Genomic DNA, 22553 nt, shown 5'->3' on the forward strand with positions numbered 1-22553 from the left:
TGAGAGGCCACTACTTTCCTTCTGTTTTCCAGAGCAGTTCTGCTCCTCGTCCCGCTGTTGGCTGCTGCTTACTTCACCGGGTAACCGTAGAATCCCTACAGTGCAGGAGGGGGGCATTCGACCCATCGAGTCTGCACCGACCACAATCCCACCCGGCCCTACTCCCATAACCTCACATATTTACCCTGCTAATCCCCCTGACACTAGGGTCAATTTAGCACGACCAATCAACCTAACCCGTACATTTTTGGAGTGTGGGAGGAAACCAGAGCACCTGGAGGAAACCCACCCAAACACGGGGAGAATGCGCAAACTCCACACAGACAGTGACCCGAGGCCAGAATTGAACACGGGTCCCTGATGCTGTTAGGCAGCAGTGCTAATCTTGCGCTATCCCTTTGAATGCAGCCTCAGTTATTGGCCCTGCACTGCTATATATTATCCCTTGTTATGATCCTCGGCCAGACCCGGGAGTGTGGGTGGAGAGGGGGTGGGGGTGGGGGGGGGCGGGGGGGGGGGGGAGGAAATCCGGTTATGAACCAATTACATTTTGTTTAAAGTAGATAAAGTTTGAGATCCAAGATACTTATTAAATAAATAAAGCTACAAGATTCCATGGGCTTGGAATAAACAAAAATAAACTTTACAAGTTCAGAAGATAAATTTACAATATCTATCTTATACTCTAATGGGCTAGTGTGAAGTATGTATGGATTAATTGGTGAATTGTGGTCGCACGTACTACATTACAAAATAAATGACAGATTCGACCAAACCCGATTCCATGGATTTTGCAACAACCCACACGGATGTTAATCACATTGTGAGCCAACCAATTTCACTGAAACCACGGGGGGATTTTTCTAATCCCTCTCGCCATGGGAATCGTACTGGGCCGGGGGGGCCGGGGGGGCCGGGGGGGGGGGGGGGGGGGGGGGTGGTGGGGGGAGGGGTCGGAGTGGACCAGGCAAAGAACCGTTGACCTGGGGCAGGACTTTCTGGTTTTGGGGCGAACGCAGCCGGAAGATCCCACCCCTTGTCTTTCTCACAAGGATTTTCAATCTCCATGTTTGAAGATCTTGCCTTGGAATGTTCTCTAAAAATTACTCAACAATGACCCAGGGTTTCAATCTTGCCATCTGAGAATCCTTCGCCAGTATTTCTGTGTACACTCAAGCATCCATCTTGTAAGCAAAGTTTCAGATTTTGAGCCATGCCAAGCAGAACACCACTGCTCCAAAGGGGCACCTTTGCTCCAACAGCTCGCACCATGGAGTCACCAACATTTGTCTGCTTTCTTGGATCTTGGGGCTTCTCTTGTGTCCACTTTTAATTCTGCTCCCTGCAGCTCTCTCTTTAATTTGGAACCTACTTCTCTGCTCCTTTCTTTTTAACTTAATTTAATGGGACCTCTTTCTGTCCCCTGTCTTTGTCCCTTACCTGAGACTTTCTTTTGGGGCCCCTCCCTGCCCCCTTCCAGTGTCCCACTCCCTGGGAAGCTGACTTGATAATGGTGCTCCGTATCAAGTCATCTGACCTGCCCTGTTGCACAGGGCCTGTCCTCGGCCTAAAGAACAGCAAATTCCCGGACCACACATGTGTGGTCAGTTCCCAGCCAGCGTGAAGGGTTCGAGGTTCATCGGGAATCAGAGCTCTTGACCTCTGAACTCAGTAAGGTTTCATTACACCCTTGGTGGATTTAGTCGAAATTTAACACTGAGACGTTGGTGAATTTTGCACTTTGTATTTGTAGATTTTCAAAATAGGAACAAATTTGCAAAAACAGTGTTGACAATGGAATGGTTTTCTTTGTACTGAAGAGGAATCATTACTGCTGTTTGATTTGTGATATAACTCCTCTGATGAATGACTTACCCCCAACTATGTAGATGACCTAACAAGGAACATCTGGAGCGCCACGGTGGCACACTGCTGCCTCACATCACCGGGGACCCGGGTTTAATTCCAACCTTGGGTCACTGTGTGGAGTTTGCACATTCTCCCCATGTCTGCGTGGGTTTCCTCCCACAGTCCAACAATATGCGGGTTAGGTTCATTGGCCATGCTAAATTGACCCTAGTGTCAGGGGATTAGCAGGGTAAATATGTGGGGTTATGGGGATAGGCTCTGGGTGAGATTGTAGTTGGTGCAGACTCGATGGGCCGAATGACCTCCTTCTGCACTGTAGGGATTCTATAATTCTATGATTTGGTAAATTCACATATTTAAGAGAACTGCTTAATGTTGTTTAGTTGCCTCAACCATATCATCTTGACCTTCTTCCCTAAACCCTCCTGCATCTTAAAGCTTCTTTAGCTGCCATGCTAAAAATTGCCCCTTAGTGTCCTGAGATGCGTCGGTTAGAGGGATTAGCGGGTAAATATGTAGGCATATGGGGTAGGGCCTGGGTGGGATTGTGGTCGGTGCAGACTCGATGGGCCGAATGGCCTCTTTCTGCACTGTAGGGTTTCTATGATAATTTCTATGATTCTATCTCTAAATCATTTTCTCGCCATTTTCAAAAAGTCAACCTCTTTAGTTGAGCATGAGTTCACCTCTCCTAATGCTCCCTAAATCTCAGTGTCAGTTCCTTTCTCCCCCCTATGAACGTCTTTCCGAAGGGTCATTGTGACACTAACTGGACAGCCCTTTCGAGGAGTTCATAGAATCATAGAACCCCTACAGTGCAGAAAGAGGCCATTCAGCCCATCAAGCCTGTAAACCAGGGGTCACAGTCTGGAGATTCTGGGTAAACCATTTAGGACGGAGGTGAGTAAACATTTCTTCATCCAAAGAGTGGTGAGCCTGTGGAATTCATTACCACAGGAAGTAGTTGATGCCAAAATACTGAATATATTCAAGAGGCGGTTAGATGTAGTACTTGGGGCGAATGGGATCAAAGGTTATGGGGAGAAAGCAGGATTAGGCTATTGAGTTGGACAATCAGTCATGATCATAATAATGGCAGAGCAGGCTCGAAGGGCCAAATGGCCTCATCCACTTCCTATCTCCTATGTTTCTATGTAACCCCACATATTTACCCTATAAATCTCCCTGACACATAAGGGGCAATTGAGCATGGCTAATCAACCTAACCCGCACATCTGTGGACTGTGCAAGGAAACTGATCACGTGGAGGAAATCCACGCAGACACGGGAATATGATGGGCTAAATATCCACCAACTGTGCTCATTAATTCTTTAACCTGCTTTACCTCTCTCCCTCCATCTGTATCTTTAAACACAGCATAAAACCCACCTCTGTACCTTTTCTAAAAGATGCCTTCTTTGGCTTCAAATTCATTTTTATAACCATGTTCAACATGGGGGTGGCATGGTGGCATAACCACTGCTAACCACTACTGCCTCACAGCGCCAGGGACCCAGGTGTGATTCTGGCCTCTGGTGGCTGTCTGTGTGAATTTTGCATGTTTTCCCTGTGTCTGCGTGGATTTCCTCCGGGTGCTCCGGTTTCGTCCCACAGTCCAAAAGATGTGCAGGTTAGGTGGATTGGCCATGCTAAATTGCCCCTTAGTGTCCCAAGATATGTAGGTTAGGGGATTTAGTGGGGTAAATACAGGGGTTACAGGGATAGGGCTTGGGTAAGATGTTCCATTGGAGAGGCAGTGGACCGAGTGGCCTCCTTCTGCACTGTAGGGATTCTATGATCAACGGCATTGATGCTCATCAACATTGAAAATACTACACAAATACAAGTTTTTTGATGCAACAAGGAACAACTGAAAGATGTCAGTAACATAAGCTCCTCTCATTATGTTAAAAGTTAAGGATAATTTAGGGGAACACAGACTGAATCCTGGGAAGGTGGGACTGACATATGAGGAGAGATTGAGGCGGTCAGGATTATATTTGCTGGATTTTAGAAGAATGAGGGGGTATCTTTTAGAAACCTATAAAATTCTAACAGGACAGGATAGGGTAGTGCAGGAAGGGTGTTCCCACTGGTGGGGGTGTCCAAAACCAGGAGTCACAGTCTACGGATATGGGATAAACCTTTTAGGACTGAGATGAGAACTTTCTTCACCCAGAGAGTTGTGAGCCTATGGAATTCGCTATCACGGAAAGCAATTGAGGCCAAAACATTGGCTCATGGGGCAAAGAGGATCAAAGGCTATGGGGGAATGTGGGATCAGGCTACCGAGTTGGATGATCAGCCATGATTGAAATGAATGACGGAGGCACCTCGTAGGGCCAAATGACCTCCTCCGGCTCCTATTTTCTATGTTTCTATGTAACACAGTTCCTTTTTAAATAACATCATTGGATTTGAAAGAAACAGTGAGGGAAGTCTTACCAAAGAATGGCAGTGTGTTAGTTCCAGCAAGAAACAGGCCAGTTTTTTCTCCCGATCTTACCTCACTCTAGCACAAAAAAAACCGGATGGGTGCTTTTTAACAAAAAAAACCGGATGGGTGCTTTTTACGTTACCATGTAGAGGGATGAGGCCGCAACACGCTGACATCGCCCAGCTGCACTGAGATGGGGTGATTACAGTGATAACTTCTGCTTAGGGGTTCACGAGACAGACAGTGCATTGTTTCTATGGCAAACTTTTCCTGGAATAGCCACATCAAACATGGCAGGAGACTCTCTCGCTCTTACTGCCTGCCATAAGCATATTGGAAGGATTTATGATTGGGCCACTTTATGCATACACCTTCTGCAGCCATCAAGTCCTGGAAGTGGAACTCGAACCTGGAGCTTCTGGCTCAGAGGCAGGGATGTTACCCACGACACCACAAGACCATATAAATGCACCTCTATCGCTATGATAGAGTAAGAAGTCTCACAACTCCAGGTTAAAGTTCAACAGATTTATTTGGAATCACGAGCTTTCAGAGCGCTGCTCCCTCATCAGGTGAGTGGAGAGGTAGGTTTCACAAACACGGCATATATAAGCAAAGACACAATTACAAGCTAATGGTTGTGATGCAAGTCTTTACAGGTAATCAAGTCTTTACAGGTACAGACAGTGCGAGTGGAGAGAGGGACAATCACAGGTTAAAGAGGTGTGAATTGTCTCAAGTCAGGACAGATAGCAGGATTTTGCAAGCCCAGGTCAAATGGTGGGGGTTACATGTAGTGTGACATGAACCCAAGATCCCGGTTGAGGCCGTCCTCATGCATGCGGAACTTGGCTATCAGTTTCTGCTCGCCGATTCTGCGTTATCGTGTGTGTTGAAGGCTGCCTTGGAGAATGCTTAGGCAAAGATCGGAGGCTGAATGCCCTTGACTGCTGAAGTGTTCCCCGATTGGGAGGGAACACTCCAGCCTGGCGATTGTCGCGTGGAGTCCGTTCATCCGTTGTCGTAGCATCTGCATGGTCTCCCCAATGTACCACGTCTTGGGACATCCTTTCCTGCAGCGTATGAGATAGACAACATTGGCCGAGTCGCATGAGTATGTACCATGTACCTAGTGGGTGATGTTCTCACGATGATAGATGCACCTCTATTGTAGTGATAGAGGTGCATTTATATAGCACCTCCATCACTATGATAGAGGTGCTATATAAATGCAAATCTTTTTTGAAGTGATGCAATGGCACATTTTTAACACAATGACAATTGTTGCCAAAAGAAATGTGCTGGCCAAACATATTTTGTGTTCATGAAGATGACAACTTAGGGCAACCACGTTGACACAGTGGTTAGCACCGCTGCCTCACAATGCCAGGGATTCCCCTTCGATTCCAGCCATGGGTCACAGTCTGTGCAGAGTTTGCACGTTCTCTCCCTGTGATTGCTTGGGTTTCCTCTGGGTGCTCCGGTTTCCTCTCACAATCCAAAGATGTGCGTGTTAGGTGGATTTGCCATGCTAAATCACCCCTTAGTGTCAGGGGGACTAGCAAGGGTAAATAGGGATCATGGGGATAGGGCCTGGGTGGGATTGTGGGGTCAGTGCAGACTCAAAGGGCTGAATGGCCTTCTTCTGTGCTGTAGGGATTCTATGATTCTATTCTATGATTAGTGCTGTGAGTCTCTATGACTCTTATTGTCTGCTCCAAGGGATTTGAACAGTAACTTCATTGCAGTGTTAATGTAAGCCTACTTACGACAATAATAAATAAACTTAAAGACTTTCAGCAACATCAAACTCTGCAGAACTGTGAATATGCCTCTAGGTGGCGCGGGGCTCTGCAGTCCTCACAGGGAGGCGGCTGTGTCTCTTCTTGATCACCGCCACACTCGTTGGCGGAGCCCGGCCGCGGCCCCGCGGGCCGACGGGATAGTCCAGGCGGAGCTGGAGGACCATGCCGGGTCATCCCAGCTGACGCCGTCGCTGTTTTTTACCAGCTCCGCGGGCCGACGGGATAGCCTAGCCGGAGCTGGAGGACCGCGGCGAGTCATCCGAGCTGCCGCCGTTTGCCCCACGACAAGATGGCTGTCGGTAGTAAGTGGAAGGCAGCGGCGACCCACACAGCGGCAGCTTACACGTACAAAGGAGGATAGCCGGGGCTCGGGGCTCCTGCTTTCACACCGCCGGGACACTATTAGACCGATTTATGGACAGAAATGGGGTCTCAGACTCTACAAATCCTGAGGCAGGGAGTCTGGGCTTCCATCACTGGCGGATGGTATTATGATCCCCATCAAAATACATTTGTGAATGCTTTCCACCTCTACATCTGGCTTTTCTTCCTTTGTTTCCCGTTCACATTGTACATGGTGAGTATTTCTGGCTGTACCTGTTTACTAATAACCAGTGGGGGATGTTTTGAGGATCATCAGTGATGTTTCAGAAATGTACATGTGTATTTGTGTGGGTTAATATATTATTTATATCATATTATGTGTACACAAACAAACACACACATACAGTAAGGGTCCTCCCTCTCCCTTCCAAGAAAATAGCCTCTGGGGCAATACTGTGGGATTTTGTTCGAAAGCAAATCAATTTTAGTTTGACGTTTTTTGGAAGCATCACAGAATCCTTACAGTGCAGAAGCAGGCCATTTGGCCCATCCAAGTGTGCACCGACTCTCCAATGAGCATCCTTCCCAGACCCTATCCCCATATTTCCACATGTTTACCCCACTAATTCCCCCAGCCTACACCTCTTGGGACGCTAAGGGACACTTTAACGTGGCTAATCCACCTAACCTGCACATCTTTGGACAGTGGGAGGAAACTGGAGTACCCGGAGGAAACCCACTTAGACACGGGGGAGGATGTTAAGACTCCACACAGGCAGTGACCAAGGCCAGAATTGAACCTGTGTCCCTGGTGCTGTGAGCTAGCAGTGCAAACCACTGTGTTCCCGTGCTGGCCTGGTACTGGAATAAACAGCTGCAAGACAAAGTGAATGAATGATAACGCTCCTAAAAATAGCTGGGAAATAGAGGACAATCGTCTGTATAATTAATATTTCGGATTGATGAGTTGATCACTTGCTATGATCATTAACGTCAAAGATTGTTGGTCTCTATTGTTGTAGAGAGATGATTTAAAATGTTGTCCCTCTCCAGTTAAATGCATTTTTTGTTTCACTGGTCAATCTGCTTTCATTTTATTATTTTTCAAGGACTACAGTAAGCAAGCTTTTTTAATATGTTGGATCTTGTGTTTATTTGAACACATTGGCAAAGCTACTTCTGATTTTTTTTTTGATTTATTGAAAGGATTGCTGTCATCTTTCCTGCTCTGTGTTTTACCAGCTGGCGTTTTTCTTATTTTATTACTGGCTGTCATGTCACCTGATTAATTTAGTAGGTTGTGCTTCAGAAAAAAAATGGGCATATAAAATGTAAGAATAAATAAACCGAATAGGTGACGTGGTGTGTATGATGCACAAGAGACATCCTTACTGGGAGTGGAGAGTTAATGACAGCTCTTTCGCAAGTGCCATAACCCATTCATGGCTTATGATAACCTTTTGTGATGTTGAGATTCTCTGTACATAGCTCTTGGTAAACAGTTAGATATAACCCTGTGTAATATGTAGGCCCAATGATGTGTTAGAGTAAAGCCATTGCAGTGGGCTTTATAACAACACGTGCATCTCTGTAGTTTCTTTATCACAGCAAAATGTTTCAAAGTGCTTCTGAGGAGGCAAAAATAGACACACAGCCAAAGAAATTTGGGCAGAGTATTTTCTACATAGCTTTTGTTAAAAAGAAAAGATTTTGTGCATCCTTTGCCTCCATATACGCATTTAGGAACCATGTCTTGGTGCAGCAGTGGTAACACTTTTCAATGTACAACCTGCTGCTGGTCACATTAATTGGTTCTATTTCAAGCATGTTTTGCATTTAGAAAATCCCATGCTGCTTCATGGAGCAACCGTTACACCGAGGCGGTCGTCCGACCCACCTGTCTGCCCCTCTACCGCAGCTACATTCACAGTCGCGTGTCCCTAGAGAAGGAGCATGCGGTATCTGCAGCACCGTCAAGATCTTCGAGTGGGCACCACGGGGACTGGGCTGCAATGTCAACTCTCTTAATTACGTTTTGGTTTAATGTTTTGAGTTTCATAGAATCATATAATTTTTACAGTGTAGAAGGAAGCCATTTGGCCCATCGAGTCTGCACCGACTGATACACAAGTTTACCCCGTAATCCCACTTATTTACCCCGCTAATCTCCCAAAGGAAAATTTAGAATGGCCAGTCCACCAAATCTGATTAGGTGGGCCAGTGTAGATTGTGTAGATTTGTTGGAGGAAACTGGAGCACCCGGAGGAAACCCACGCAAACATGGGGAGAACGTGCAAACTCCACACAGAAGATCACCCGAGACAGAAATAAGAACATAAGAACATGAGAAATAGGAGCAGGAGTAGGCCATCTAGCCCCTCAAGCCTGCCCCACCATTCAACAAGATCATGGCTGATCTGAAGCGAATCAGTTCCACTTACCCGCCTGCTCCCCATATCCCTTAATTCCCTTATCGATCAGAAATCTATCTACCCATGATTTAAACATATTCAACGAGGTAGCCTCCACCACTTCAATGGGCAGAGAATTCCAGAGATTCACTACCCTCAGAGAAGAAGTTCCCCCTCAACTCTGTTCTGAACTGGCCCCCACTTATTTTGAGGCTGTGCCCTCTAGTTCTGGTTTCCCTTCCAAGTGGAAAGAATCTCTCTACCTCTACCCTATCCAGCCCCTTCATTATCTTATATGTCTCTATAAGATCACCCCTCAGCCTTCTAAACTCCAATGAGTACAGACCCAATTTGTTCAATCTCTCCTCATAAGCTACACCCCTCATCTCCGGTATCAGCCTGGTGAACCTTCTCTGCACTCCTTCCAAGGCCAATATATCCTTTCGCAAATAAGGGGACCAAAACTGCACACACGACTCCAATCAAACCCGGGTGCCTGGCGCTGTGAGGCAGCAGTGCTAACCACTGTGTCACCATGCCATGTAATTTGCGTTTTGTTTAAGGCAGTATCCATTTAATTTCTCTTTCAATTTATTTGATTTTGTTTAATTGGTTATCTGTTTTACTCAAAATAGGAGTGACACACTGAGCAGTTTGGCTTGCCAAATCCTCCAGATTTGGCCAGTGGTGTTGTCACCAACCTGGGAGTAAAATCATAGGGGCATTAAAATAATTGTGTTTCATTTTCTTTGAATATTTTTGTTAACTATACAAAGTGTGGGGATGTGAAGAAAAGCTGTTTGGAAGGGATGACGTGAGACAGGAAGTCATGTGATGAAACTTTCAACGCTATGTCTGACCAAAGTTGGCAGCTTTACAGCGAAAAGCTGGGCAAGTTAACATGTTTTGAAGAGCTTTGAAGCAGGAAAGTGTGACAGTTAGGGCAGAACAATTTAGGGTGAACATTTCAAAATGTGTGGCCAAAATGACTGAAGACTACACCACTGTGCAATTAGGGGCAAGGGAGGCAGAAGCTTGTGGGTAGGACTGGAGGAGTTTGGAGCTTTGGAGAAGAGTGAGACTGTGAAACTGTCTTGTTTAGAAAGATAAGAATTTTCAGTTCTTTGTGTTGAAAGATGGGGAAAACTGGAGAGTGGGAGTTTTCTTTTGCATTAATACATTGGGGGTTAGAGTTTTCGAGCTGCACTTTGTACAGGTAGAACTTGGGAAGAGCACTGAATCAGTCGGCTCAGTGGACAAGGAAGCAGTGACGATGAGTGGAAGGGCTGATGCGATGAAGGAGAAAATAGGTCAGACTTGGCAGTGTTTTGAAATAAAAGAATATTTTTCAACATAGTTTCGCAAAAAGTAATTCATGTCAACAGTGGAAAGAAAATTAAAGATTCGACTTTATCAAAGAACAAAATGGTGTGAAATGTTTGTGAATCATAACTGTGTTGCAGCAACGTTGTTTATTTTTTTTTAATCACCGCGTTTGTTTCACAGGAACATGCCAATGATGAGGTACAGTAATGATAGCACACAGGCCATTTGCAAATGGTAGCTCTTGGAATTTACAGGCAATGGTGTTGAAGTTGTGAAATCTGTCAGTTCTTGTTAAGCATTCGCGCCTCCTCTCTCGCGCCTCCTCTCTCGCGCCTCCTCTCTCGCGCCTCCTCTCTCGCGCCTCCTCTCTCGCGCCTCCTCTCTCGCGCCTCCTCTCTCGCGCCTCCTCTCTCGCGCCTCCTCTCTCGCGCCTCCTCTCTCGCGCCTCCTCTCTCGCGCCTCCTCTCTCGCGCCTCCTCTCTCGCGCCTCCTCTCTCGCGCCTCCTCTCTCGCGCCTCCTCTCTCGCGCCTCCTCTCTCGCGCCTCCTCTCTCGCGCCTCCTCTCTCGCGCCTCCTCTCTCGCGCCTCCTCTCTCGCGCCTCCTCTCTCGCGCCTCCTCTCTCGCGCCTCCTCTCTCGCGCCTCCTCTCTCGCGCCTCCTCTCTCGCGCCTCCTCTCTCGCGCCTCCTCTCTCGCGCCTCCTCTCTCGCGCCTCCTCTCTCGCGCCTCCTCTCTCGCGCCTCCTCTCTCGCGCCTCCTCTCTCGCGCCTCCTCTCTCGCGCCTCCTCTCTCGCGCCTCCTCTCTCGCGCCTCCTCTCTCGCGCCTCCTCTCTCGCGCCTCCTCTCTCGCGCCTCCTCTCTCGCGCCTCCTCTCTCGCGCCTCCTCTCTCGCGCCTCCTCTCTCGCGCCTCCTCTCTCGCGCCTCCTCTCTCGCGCCTCCTCTCTCGCGCCTCCTCTCTCGCGCCTCCTCTCTCGCGCCTCCTCTCTCGCGCCTCCTCTCTCGCGCCTCCTCTCTCGCGCCTCCTCTCTCGCGCCTCCTCTCTCGCGCCTCCTCTCTCGCGCCTCCTCTCTCGCGCCTCCTCTCTCGCGCCTCCTCTCTCGCGCCTCCTCGTGTGTGTGTTAAGGGGTGTGTTCTCGGTGAATCATGCTAGTTTGTGCTGGTGGATATTTAATTGGTGCTGAATTTACGACTGGACGATGGTCTGTGAAGGACGGGGAAAACTCTTCCAAGATTGTGAAGTCTGGGCAATGAATACTCTTTGAGAGCCTGATGCTGCTGCTCGGTGGCTGAATGGAAAATTGTTCCACTTGCTGTAACTAGTGTCTATCCCTCAACTTGAGGAGAGTATAAATCACCAAAACGTTGCCTGCAGAATAGAAACAAATAAAGTAGATAAATTAGAACAATGTATCTCAAATCTCAGCCAAGCTGGTGTATTTGTAACTTCATTGAGGGCGGCACAGTGGTTACCACTCCTGCCTTACAGTATCAGCGGCCTGGATTCAATTCTGGCCTCGGGTGACTCTGTGTGGAGTTTGCACATTCTCTCCGTGTCTGCGTGGGTTTCCTCCCCCACTTCAGAGATGTGCAGGTTAAGTTGACTGGCCCTGCTAATTTGACTGTTAGTGTCAGGGACTTTAGCAGGGTAAAGACATGGGGTTACGGGGATAGGGCCTGGGCGGGATTGTGGTCGGTGCTGGCTCGATGGGCCAAATGGCCTGCTTCTGCACTGTAGGGATTCAATGATCGAGTTATAACAAATGTGTAACCATCTCAACATCAGCTTGACAGTGACAAAGCTCAGGGAGACCTTAAGAGGGAGAATACATTACTTTTTAAGAAAATTGGGATAACTGATTGACTTGATGAACCTGTTGCAGATTTGGTCTGTGTTTGGGGAAGTTATTTGCATAAATACACAAGGAATTGTATATTGTGTATCTGATAGCTACTGAGGCAAGTCAATTTATTGTATGGTTCTCGTGGCACCATAGCTAGTTGAGAGAGAGAGAGAAAATAGAACTTGGGCCCATCAATTTTCATGAGTTTCTTTGACACATCTGACATCTTCTATTAAATGAAGACGCCAACATGTTATGAAGCATTTGTTTTGCTATTATACAGTGTCCCTATGCAATGTTGAGGGAAATCCCATCTGTAGTATTGCATAAAAGCTTCTCCAGTTCTTATGAATCTCGATGTTTTTCAATAATTAGTAATTTTAGCAACAATGGGGCAGCATCACTTGATCAATGCTGATGGGAAATATTTTTTCAATGAAATAGGAATGTTTTAAGAATCTGTTTTAAAATCTATAATTGCATTTCATTGTGTATTTGAGAATTCCACTTCCCAGTAAGTAGCTCCGTAGTGGATGCATGGAATGATACTGACCAAACAGACAGTTTGACCCCTGGTCTTTTATGTCAATGCAGTAGGTAATTAGGAAGGCAAATTGAATTTTGTCCTTCATCGCTAGAGGGATGGAGGTTATGTTGCAGCTGCATAAGGTGCTGGTGAGGCCACACCTGGAGTACTGTGTACAGTTTTGGTCTCCTTGCCTGAGAAAGAATATACTGGCACGGGAGGGAGGAGATTCAGGAGGTTGATTCTGGAGTTGAGAGGGTTGGCTTATGAGGAGAGACCGAGTAGACTGGGGCTATATTCATTGGAATTCAGAAGAATGAGGGGAGATCTTATAGAAACATATAAGATTATGAAGGGAATAGATAAGATAGAAGCAGGGAAGTTGTTTCCACTGGCGGATGAAACTAGAACTAGGAAACATGGCCTCAAAATAAGGGGGAGCAGACTTAGGACTAAGCTGAGGAGCTCCTTCACCCAAAGGGTTGTGAATCTGTGCCCAGTGAAGCAGTTGAGGCTACTTCATTGTTTTTAAGGCAAAGATAGATAAATTTTTGAACAGTCAAGGAATTCAAGGTTATGGTGAGCGGCCATGATCTTATTGGATGACAGAGCAAGTTCGAGGGGCCAAATGGCCTACTCCTGCTCATAGTTCTTATGTAAGGAGAGGGTTGGGGGAAAATGATGCTCGGGTGATGGTCAAGGCTCTTGAATGTCGAATTGGCTGCTTTTCTTACCTGACCGCTGTCCAGTAACAATCTCTTTAGTTGGGAAGTGAGAAAGTGTTGGTTGAAGACAGGGTTGGGTTCAGCTCTGACGATAGATGGACAGGGTGATGAGGTTACACTTTCCTGCATGGCGTTTGTTCCATGGTACCTTGCATAGTGGGAGAATCTGACCAATGATTATCATCAGGCTATTTTGAATGAAGTGGGGCTGGGAGAAGGACATATCACAGCTGGGCTCAATTTTGTCCTCATCAAATATCCACACAAATGCACCCAGCTGGAGTCACGGAACAATGATTATGGAACACTTGGCTCCAACCAAGAAGATATATATTTTATTTCAATTAGGATAATTGACTTGGTGAGGCGCGTTTCGCTCAGCATGTTTTTAAATGTCTGTGTTTACCTCTCTGATCATTGGAGGGATTTTCCAGTTGGTTGCTGGAACACTTGACTATGGAGTTCACAAGCTCTCCACACACCAGCCGGAAATTTCCTTTACTCTTGAGTGGATCAAGAGAGGCAAAAGACTGGCTATGTAAAATAAACTGTTGATTCAAAGCAATGTTAAAATGCCAGTGACATGAGAAACTGATGGAGAAAATAACACACTCTGGTGAGAGTAGTGGGATTTATGGCAGGATATTGCGCCACAGAAAATCACTTGCCTGACTGTTGTGATTTGGTCTGATCTCTTCCAGATGTGCCATTAAGTTGGCGTCTTCTGTTGCTGCTCACTGTCTGTACATAAGAGCTTAAAATATGGTCACAAGCTTTTGTTGTGCTGCTTTACATCATGTGACTTGGAGCTTTAAAAATGCATGATAATGCTAGTTCTAAGCTGCAGTAACCTCAACAAAGGCTTCAGTGAAAAATAATACTTTTGTGCCTTTTAAAACTTATAATTTGAATATATTTGTAGCAGTCAGAATAATTTTGATGCCTTGCAAGGCGAGAACAATAAAGGGAAAGAAAACATAACCATTCCCAAATGTTAACCACAGCTCTACTTATACAGCCCTCTCAGCAAAACCCCTGCAATTATCTGGTTAAAAACACTCCAAATCATTCTGAAGCAAGCAATGTTGGTATGTTTTCCTGAACCAGGAGCAGCACATAAGGAAATATTGTAGTGGAGTGGGATGAACAAGCCAATGCCAAGAGCTTTCTGGCAATCCTTCGGATCTGAATGCAATATCTAACATTTTAGATCAGGATGGACTTTTGATTGCTTTTGCTAAGTTTCAAATAATCAGCATAAGTTTTGTTTGTTATTCCAAAGTTCAGAACAGCTCATCGGGGATCATTCTTTATGATCCACATTCAGCCAAACTCACTTATTATTCATTCCAAAATTTGTCCACTCTTCAGATGTCTTAGCTAAGGCACGTAGAAAACAAAAACAACTTTAGGCAAATTTATTGCGTCAAAGCCTGAGTGTCCATGGAACCAAATCTTCTGGTCTCCGAATCGTTGGTTGTATGAGTGACAATGTGCATTGTGACCCTGCAGAAGTCCTGACCTGTGGACCTACATGGGATTTGTCCAGGATGTTTAAACGTTCAATGGGTAATTCCTCTCTTCCCCAGACACTCTGTAAAAGTCCCTGACTCTTAGTTGAAGTTGGAGACTACGGTCTGTTCTGTGGTACTTAACTGGGTATTTACCCAATAAGTATTAGACAGATTAAAACTGAGTCTACTCTCTGACCCAACCTTACTATCCACTGAGTACCCCGACCCAACCACCCGCTGACATGACCCGACCAACCAACTACCCCGTGACCTGATTAACCCCCTCTGACCCGACCTGACTACTCCCCTGATTACCCACCTCATTTGCTTGCCTACCTACCAATTCACCCATTCCCTGACATTCAAAGACTGGACTTTTAAACTTGCCACTGGGCAGCTGGTGCCCCGATTCTACTCCACTCCGATGGAGTTCCCTGAGGGATGCTGTGCTGTGTATTTCTTTGACAGCTGGGATCAGAAGATTCCAGAACAAATGTGCAGCAGGGTCGGCGCAGGGGAATCTTTGAGTGCAGTGGCAATCCACTCATCATTGCCACTGCTTCGAAGATTTGGGCCATAATCTTTTAAGACTGGACCATTTTTCAGGTGCCCTGAAAGTAGGGAGCTAGGTCTCCCAGAGAGCCCAAAAAGAGACCATTACCACATGCACTGCACTTGTGCACAGTATTTACAGTGGAGTTAATATTATTGGCAAGAATTGCAGTTATTTCGCAGAGGGGCAAAATTTCAGTGTTCTGCTGAAGGTATCTGATCACTCTCTACTGCACCCCAACACGCCCTCATGACAGTTTCAATTTTGTTTTTTTTCTGTGTACAGAATGTCTTTATATTAGAAATTAATAATTTGTGGTTGGCCAGTTGAAATCTCCAATTTCATTCAATGAGCTAGAATGATTGCAGGGAATGCTCTTGCCATGTGCTTTGCTGATAAGGAGGTGAGAGGAGAGATTGAACTATGATCTCCCCAGTCCAGGATGAAATAACAGGTACGGCACATTGACTTTTCCAGCAGCACATGGCTGATTTTCCTTGGGGGGGGGGGGGGGGGGGGGGCGGGGTGGGGCCTCCTTGGGGTTAGATTACATGAGCAACAGTTGCCCTCCAGTTCCAGCCAAGTGACTACATTATTTTCTCTCTTGCCATGAATAAAAGATGAGTTAACAGCGATAATTGTTTGAGTGGGGGGAGGGTCATGGCTGGGTTGAAACCTAACAAGCAAAGAATTCTATTGGGGTTTGCTGGATAGCAATCATAAACAAAAATTGTGACCACTTTTATTTGTCTGGCCCCTCCTTCTAAGGTTATGGGACCATTTGTAACCAGTTGAGAGCATTCATCAAGGAATATATCTGGGACTTTCAATATTAGCTGGGTATTGAACTTGGGACTTTACAGTTCTCATTGGATAAAATTGGTCTGGCGTTCGGGTAGCCATATATCCTTTATTTTAGAAAGGAACCATGGTCGCCTGGTGACTAAGTAGTTGAATGTGCCATGGGAAGTGGTACACAGAAAACAGAAGGCCCCAAGTTGATTTGCTGTCTCTGTTAACTCCAGCAGGACGGCAGTACAAATTGGCCCTGGATAAAAATCAGCCCGGGTTCTTGATTCTGATCCAGTTACCCTTTCATGGGAAATGAACATGTGTGTAGGCCAAGTTAGAACAAAATCACACTTGGGCATAACCCTTGGCATAGCTTATAGTCTTTGGGTCCTAACATACATGAAGATAGCTGAGGCCTTTAGAACTGTAGCCAGTGCCTTTGGTAGAGGGAAAAATAGAAAGGTGGTCAAAGAGAATTTCATTGTATTTTTATTTGAAAATGAGAAAGCATTCTGTTTCCTTCAGATAAACCTGTTTTTGTTATTATTTTAGATGTTCATGACCTTGATTACCAGTAGACTTCAGATCTTTACACCCATTTTCAGAATGCCACCTTGGACCATGTTTAAAGGCACCAACCAATTGAACTCCAAGTTTTGATTTAAAATTTGCAAGAGTAGAATAGTATGGCAGATAAATGTCCTTTACATATTCCATACCCTGCGGTACAAGTCAGATGTTTGGCCCAAAAGTTTAAAACAACGACTGTACATTTGCTAATCTAGCTCAAACATTAACACGATCAGAGGGGTTACGTATGGCCTGAAATGTTTTGTATGAGAATGCTGGTGCATTCTGTATGATCTCATCTGAGGGTAAACAAAGCTTTTTGTTCAAACCTTGACACAGATTTGTCCAATTTGAACATTTATTGAATACAAAATTATTGTGTCATCATTCATCATTAGAATTGAGCTGACATCCATAGGTGTTGCAGATCTAATGGAAGGTGATTCCTACTCACCTTTTCACCTCTTTTTTGGTTGACTTAATTTGGCTCCCAGTCCCTCAACACCTTCAATTTAAATGTTTCATCCTCAAATTCAAATCTCTTCATTGCCTTGGCCCTCCCTGTGTCTGTAAGCTCCTCCAGCTCTGTTCCACGTTCCTCCAATTTGCATCACCCTAGTCTATCGCTCACACTCTTTCTCCCACTATTGGTGGCTGTGTCTTCGTTGTTGTTGATTGGCTTAAAATAACTGGGATGACGATACCACACTCATACATGCATCCAGGGAGAAGGGAGGGGCAATATGGGTGGAGGAAGATTTGTTTGATATATGTCATGTCGTAGATTGTAACTGTGGGCTGATCTCCACAGAGCCCATCAGGTATGTAGAAATACCCTCGGGTCTCTGAAATCCTCAAGGTGTATGGACATTTATCAGTCAAATCAAATTTGAGCATGCCTGTTGTGTGTCACTGAAAGGAGTCAGCTGTATATCCGAATTTGCCAGGCTTCCTCGTTCTGCTTCAGTTAGAAGCATCTGATAGACGAAATTGCAAATATTAGAGAGATCTGATCCATTCTTATAGAAAAACAAAGTACTGTGGGTGCTGGAATCTGAAACAAAACCAGAAAATGCTGGAAAATCTCAGCAGGTCTGACAGCGTCTGTGGAGAGCGAATGGAGCTAACATTTCAGTCACTCCAGACTTAAAGCATTGGTTCTATTCTCTCTCCACAGATGCTGTCAAACCTGCTGAGATTTTCCAGCATTTTCTGTTTTTGTTTCTGATCTATCCTTATTAAGTTCAACTGGGTTACTACAATAAAATAATTGCTATTTATTAGTTACTGAAAATAAAGTGAACCCTTGCATTTATGTTCTGCTGTACCAGCTCAAAGCACTACACACATTGACCTCGGGACATGTTATGTCGACAAATGCAGCACCCATTCTCTGCCAACAGTCTCCTAAATGTTCAATAGTATTTCAGGTTTTTGTTTGGTGATTTTTCACTGAGGGATGCATGTTGGTCATTCTCCTTGAACCATCTTCAAATCTTTGTGATCTGAAGTCAGATGGCACCTCATCTTAACATGTTGCTCAAAGAGCAGCACTCCTTCAGCAGGAATGCAGGCCTGGATTGTGTACTGAAATCTTAATGTGTAGGACTTAAGACCATGCCCTTCAAATGAGAGGCATGAGAATGCTATGAGCTGGCAGTGCACAAGTCACTGTATAGAATTAAAGAATAAATAAAGAACAAAGAAAATTACAGCACAGGAACAGGCCCTTCGGCCCTCCAAGCCTGCACCGACCATGCTGCCCGACTGTACTAAAACTCCCATACCCTTCTGGAAAGAACAAGAAAATTACAGCACAGGAACAAAGAATTAAGTGAATTAAAAATACATTTCTATTTAAAATGACAGATTCATTTGTGCTTCCAGACTTATGTAACACTGTAGAATGGTGACCCTTATTATGGCAGTGCAATGGTTATATTACTGGGCTGGAGGCTAGATTAATAATTAAAAGAATGAGTTTGAACTTGATACAATTATGAGGTTTATAAGATTATTATGTTTTGGGATTGTAATTTTAAATTTAGAGTAAATGGAGGTGACCTCATCTGAAGACTGCCTGATGGTAAGCCAAGGTGATTTGAATTTTGCTTATCAAAGGAGGGCTTAGATTGTTTTACTGAGAAGAAGATACAAGATTTTTATGCTAAGAGACAAGGGCAGCAGATTCTGAATTGGCCATGAGTAAACCCCGAGTCTCCCAAAGTCTCAGAAAGGTATTGCGGGTATAGGATTGTCAACAGTTGTATTGTAAACAATCAAATTTACTTACAAGATGAAAGGGAGTTGAGGTCAAGAATTAAATAGCATTTCACCTAGATATATGGTTAATATGTTTCATGTTGCCATGGGGAAGAAGGCAGAGGAAGCAGTTTTTGGGATCAGGTTCCAAGCCTCCCTACAAATCACAAGACAGCAGGAGTTTGGTGCGGTCAGTAGAGAGAAAAGATGCTTGACTTTGCAAGCTACTGAAATGGCCGCCAGTCTAAGAGATGCATCCTGCAGCCATCTAAACATTTTGAGAGTTTTGATTTGGTATGGTCTGTGGGATGAAGAAATAGGCTTTACTGCTGGTGGTGGACTTAAGAAAGTCTGAAAACTGAGGAAAGCACCTGTAGACAGTCGCTTCAAGTTTCTAAGTTTGAAACAGGCGTATGGGAACCTACTGGAAGCTGGGAGCAACTTTGGGTTGCTGTAATTCTGTAGAGAGTGTAATGGGTGATGAATATACAAGCTGAATATAATTTTCTGTCGTTAATTTACATGTTGCCTACAAAAAAGTATGTTTAGTCAGTAGTTTATTTTTCAGTCGTTTGTTACAGTAAAAGTTTTAAAACATCAAATCTTGTGCCAGCCTTTCAACAATCAACAGGAAAATCAAATCTGTATGTCTCTGCAGGGATCGTAACATGGCAATTTGATATTTTGAACCCAATTTATAAAAGTTAGCATCAGCAAAAGTGGCATGAAGCTGTTACAATACAGAAGTTACATATTAAAAAAGCTTGCAATAGACTGGAAAGTAGATATAATTAACACTATCTCTTGCCAGCGCACTAGAACAGGGAGTCAGTGCCGCAGATGTCTGGAACAGGAAGTGGGCACCTAATCCTTCTATAGGCACATAATACAGTGCTGCTAATGTCACAGTTATATGCCCATTGAATGCTTGCCCCTCTGCCTGTTGCCACTCGCTGCTCCTTCATTCCGTTCGCCAGTGCCCTCGCCACACTCATGCCATTCTTTTTGCCACTTAGCTTCAACAGACAATGTGAAAATATCGAATTGACCAGTATTATTTTGTTACCCAAATTCACAAATTAGATGAACTAAAAAAGGAACTTGCTTTAAGACAATTCCAGGATTTATCAGTTCACTAAAGAAACACTAACCAAATGAGTAACAAATTCAGATGGCCCTATTGCCCTTTCACTGAGCTACTGGTATTTCTGTTCTTTCTCACTGCTTGTGTTATTTTAATTTCATTTACGCAGCTAGCTGTGCGGCGGCAGCAAGCACAGCCTATAATAAATACAGTCTAAGATATGGCAGAGAAGGTTGGATTGTAGCATGTGGTAGCGAGCAGACAACAACAAAAGGTGACAAAGCAGTAAGAGCTAGAAATACGAATAGTAACTTGCAAGGGATGGGAATATCAACACTTCTTTCAAAGAGTCGGAAATTGAGGGGTATGAAGAGCAATTTGGGCTCTTGAAAACTGGTCAGTAATATTGAAAATGAAAATATTTTGCCCCAGTATGTACAGTGAAGGAAGGGAATGGCGTGTCAGACATCCCAAGGAAGCTAATATTGAATCGGATGGGGACTCCACAAAATTAATATGAATAAAAATAATTGAACAAAAGCATGACAAATCTCAAGAATCAGTTGGTGTCCAGGATTTTAAGGGAGAAAGGTGAGAATATTGCAGATGCTTTAACTATAATCCTTCAAAGTTATCCTGATTTGACAAGTGTTCTCTTTGGCTGGAAGGCTGCACATGGCGTTCCGCTATTCAAGAAAGATGAGAGATGATACAAAGGAAATTAAGACAGTTAACCTGACATCTGGTGTTGGGAATTTACCAGAGTCAAAAGGATAGGGTGATTCAGCACCTTGAAAATGTTCAGTTGATGAGAGAGCTGGCATAAATGTGTTAAGGATAGGCTATGTCAGATGAATATGATGTAATTTTTATATGGACTTCCAGAAGACATTTCTCATAAGAGGCAGCTGAAATGGAAGCTCATGGACTTGAAGGCAAATTATTGGGAAATTGAGCAGGTAGAATAGGGATAATAAGGAAGTACTCTAATTGGTGGGATATTGACTTGTGCTGTGTCGCAGTGATCTGTGTTGGAGCCTCAGATAACCACTGCATTTATTGAAGATCTGGATAATGAGATAAAAAGCCATATAGCCAAATTTGACAGTCACAAAATTAGATGGTGTTATAAGTAGTGTGAATGGAAATGTCAAATTGCAAAAGAATATTTGCAGACTGGGTAAAACTGTGCATATCAATTTCAATGTAGCCAAATGTGATGTCATCCACTGCATCTTAAAGGATGGAATAGATTAATTTCCAAATGGGGGAAAGCTAGAAACAGCAAGAATGTCATGGATACGTGCATAAAAGGCTAAGAGCTTGCTGGATATCTAGAGGATTAGAATACAAGGAATTAAAAGTAATGTTTCAGCTATACAAATCCTTGGTAAGACTACATGTGGAGTATTGTGAACAGTCCAGTACACTCCTTGTGAAGGGAGTGTAGTGTAGATTTACCAGAATGATGCCTGAACTCCTAGGGTAAAATTTTGAGAGGATGTTTCACAAAGTAGGATTATTTTCTTGGAATTTAGAAGCTTAGTGATTGATTTGATCAATGTTTTTAAAACATTAAGACGAATGAGAGGTAAACTATTTTCACTGGCTGTTATGCCTAAGGGTCATAATCTTAAAAAAAAATAGAACTAGGCCTGAAGTTAGGCCACATCTTTGCACACGGAATAATAGACATTTGGAACTTTCCCCAGTAAATCATAATTGAGGTTGGTTGTTGAATTTAAATCTGAGATTGATGGAAGTTTCGGATAAAGATAAAGGGTAAAGTAAAGGGTCACAGAATAGCTATGATTTCTTTGAATGGACCATTTAGCCCCCCCTGTGTTATTTAGCCACTCCTGTGTTATATGTATGAGGCTTGCTCTAATTGAAATAACTTAAATCTGAAAATTTTCACTTAACTTGTTGGGATAGGATTACTCTCTTGCCAGAAATAGCTGTGGCAGTCCCACAAATTAAGAAGTCTCACAACACCAGGTTAAAGTCCAACGGGTTTATTTAAATGCTTTTTAAATTTTTATGCTTTTCAAATTATTTAAGTCCCACAAATGCCCAGTTGTGTTTTTGTCCCTCCACCACCCTTTGTTTTTACTCTCACCATTTTTGGTGGTCTGCTGGTCTACCCTGCTTGCAGCACCCCAATTTTCCCGTATCTCCTCTCCTGTCATTTCCAAAAGATGCCGACTCTGGTTGGGGTACAGTTTCATGGGTGCTGTTTCTTTGGCAAGCTGGAAGATAATTTTAAAAACAAAATGCAAATGGCATGCACATGGAAAATATCTTCCAGTGCTGCCTGAACCAAGGCCAAATAAATGTGCGTTGGGGTAAATCAAAATGTTAGAATTAGTAATTGCGTTTTGAACCTGCAGGAACCCACTGACGTTAAATGGAAGGCCTGCCATGAGGAACTTTATATTGCAATAGCACATTGTGCAAATTTTAAATACATTGCAGCTAATTGTGTGTTAGATGAAAAATGGTGCTGATGAAGA

The 22553-nt window shown here is 44.3% G+C and overlaps 1 protein-coding gene across 3 annotated transcripts in view; it reads left to right on the forward strand.

The window, feature by feature from the left end:
- Window positions 1-6390: 6390 nt before the first annotated feature.
- pcnx1 (pecanex 1) overlaps window positions 6391-22553 on the forward strand; it is a 273657-nt gene continuing 257494 nt past the window's right edge. For all 3 annotated transcript variants that reach the window (XM_078233420.1, XM_078233421.1, XM_078233423.1), the window contains exon 1: window positions 6391-6689. In XM_078233420.1, coding sequence (XP_078089546.1) covers window positions 6537-6689 — 153 coding nt within the window. In that variant the 5' untranslated portion in view covers window positions 6391-6536. The remainder of the gene's footprint in view (window positions 6690-22553) is intronic.

This window comes from Mustelus asterias, chromosome 18 (assembly GCF_964213995.1).
Source record: "Mustelus asterias chromosome 18, sMusAst1.hap1.1, whole genome shotgun sequence".
Taxonomy (NCBI): Eukaryota; Metazoa; Chordata; class Chondrichthyes; order Carcharhiniformes; family Triakidae; genus Mustelus; species Mustelus asterias.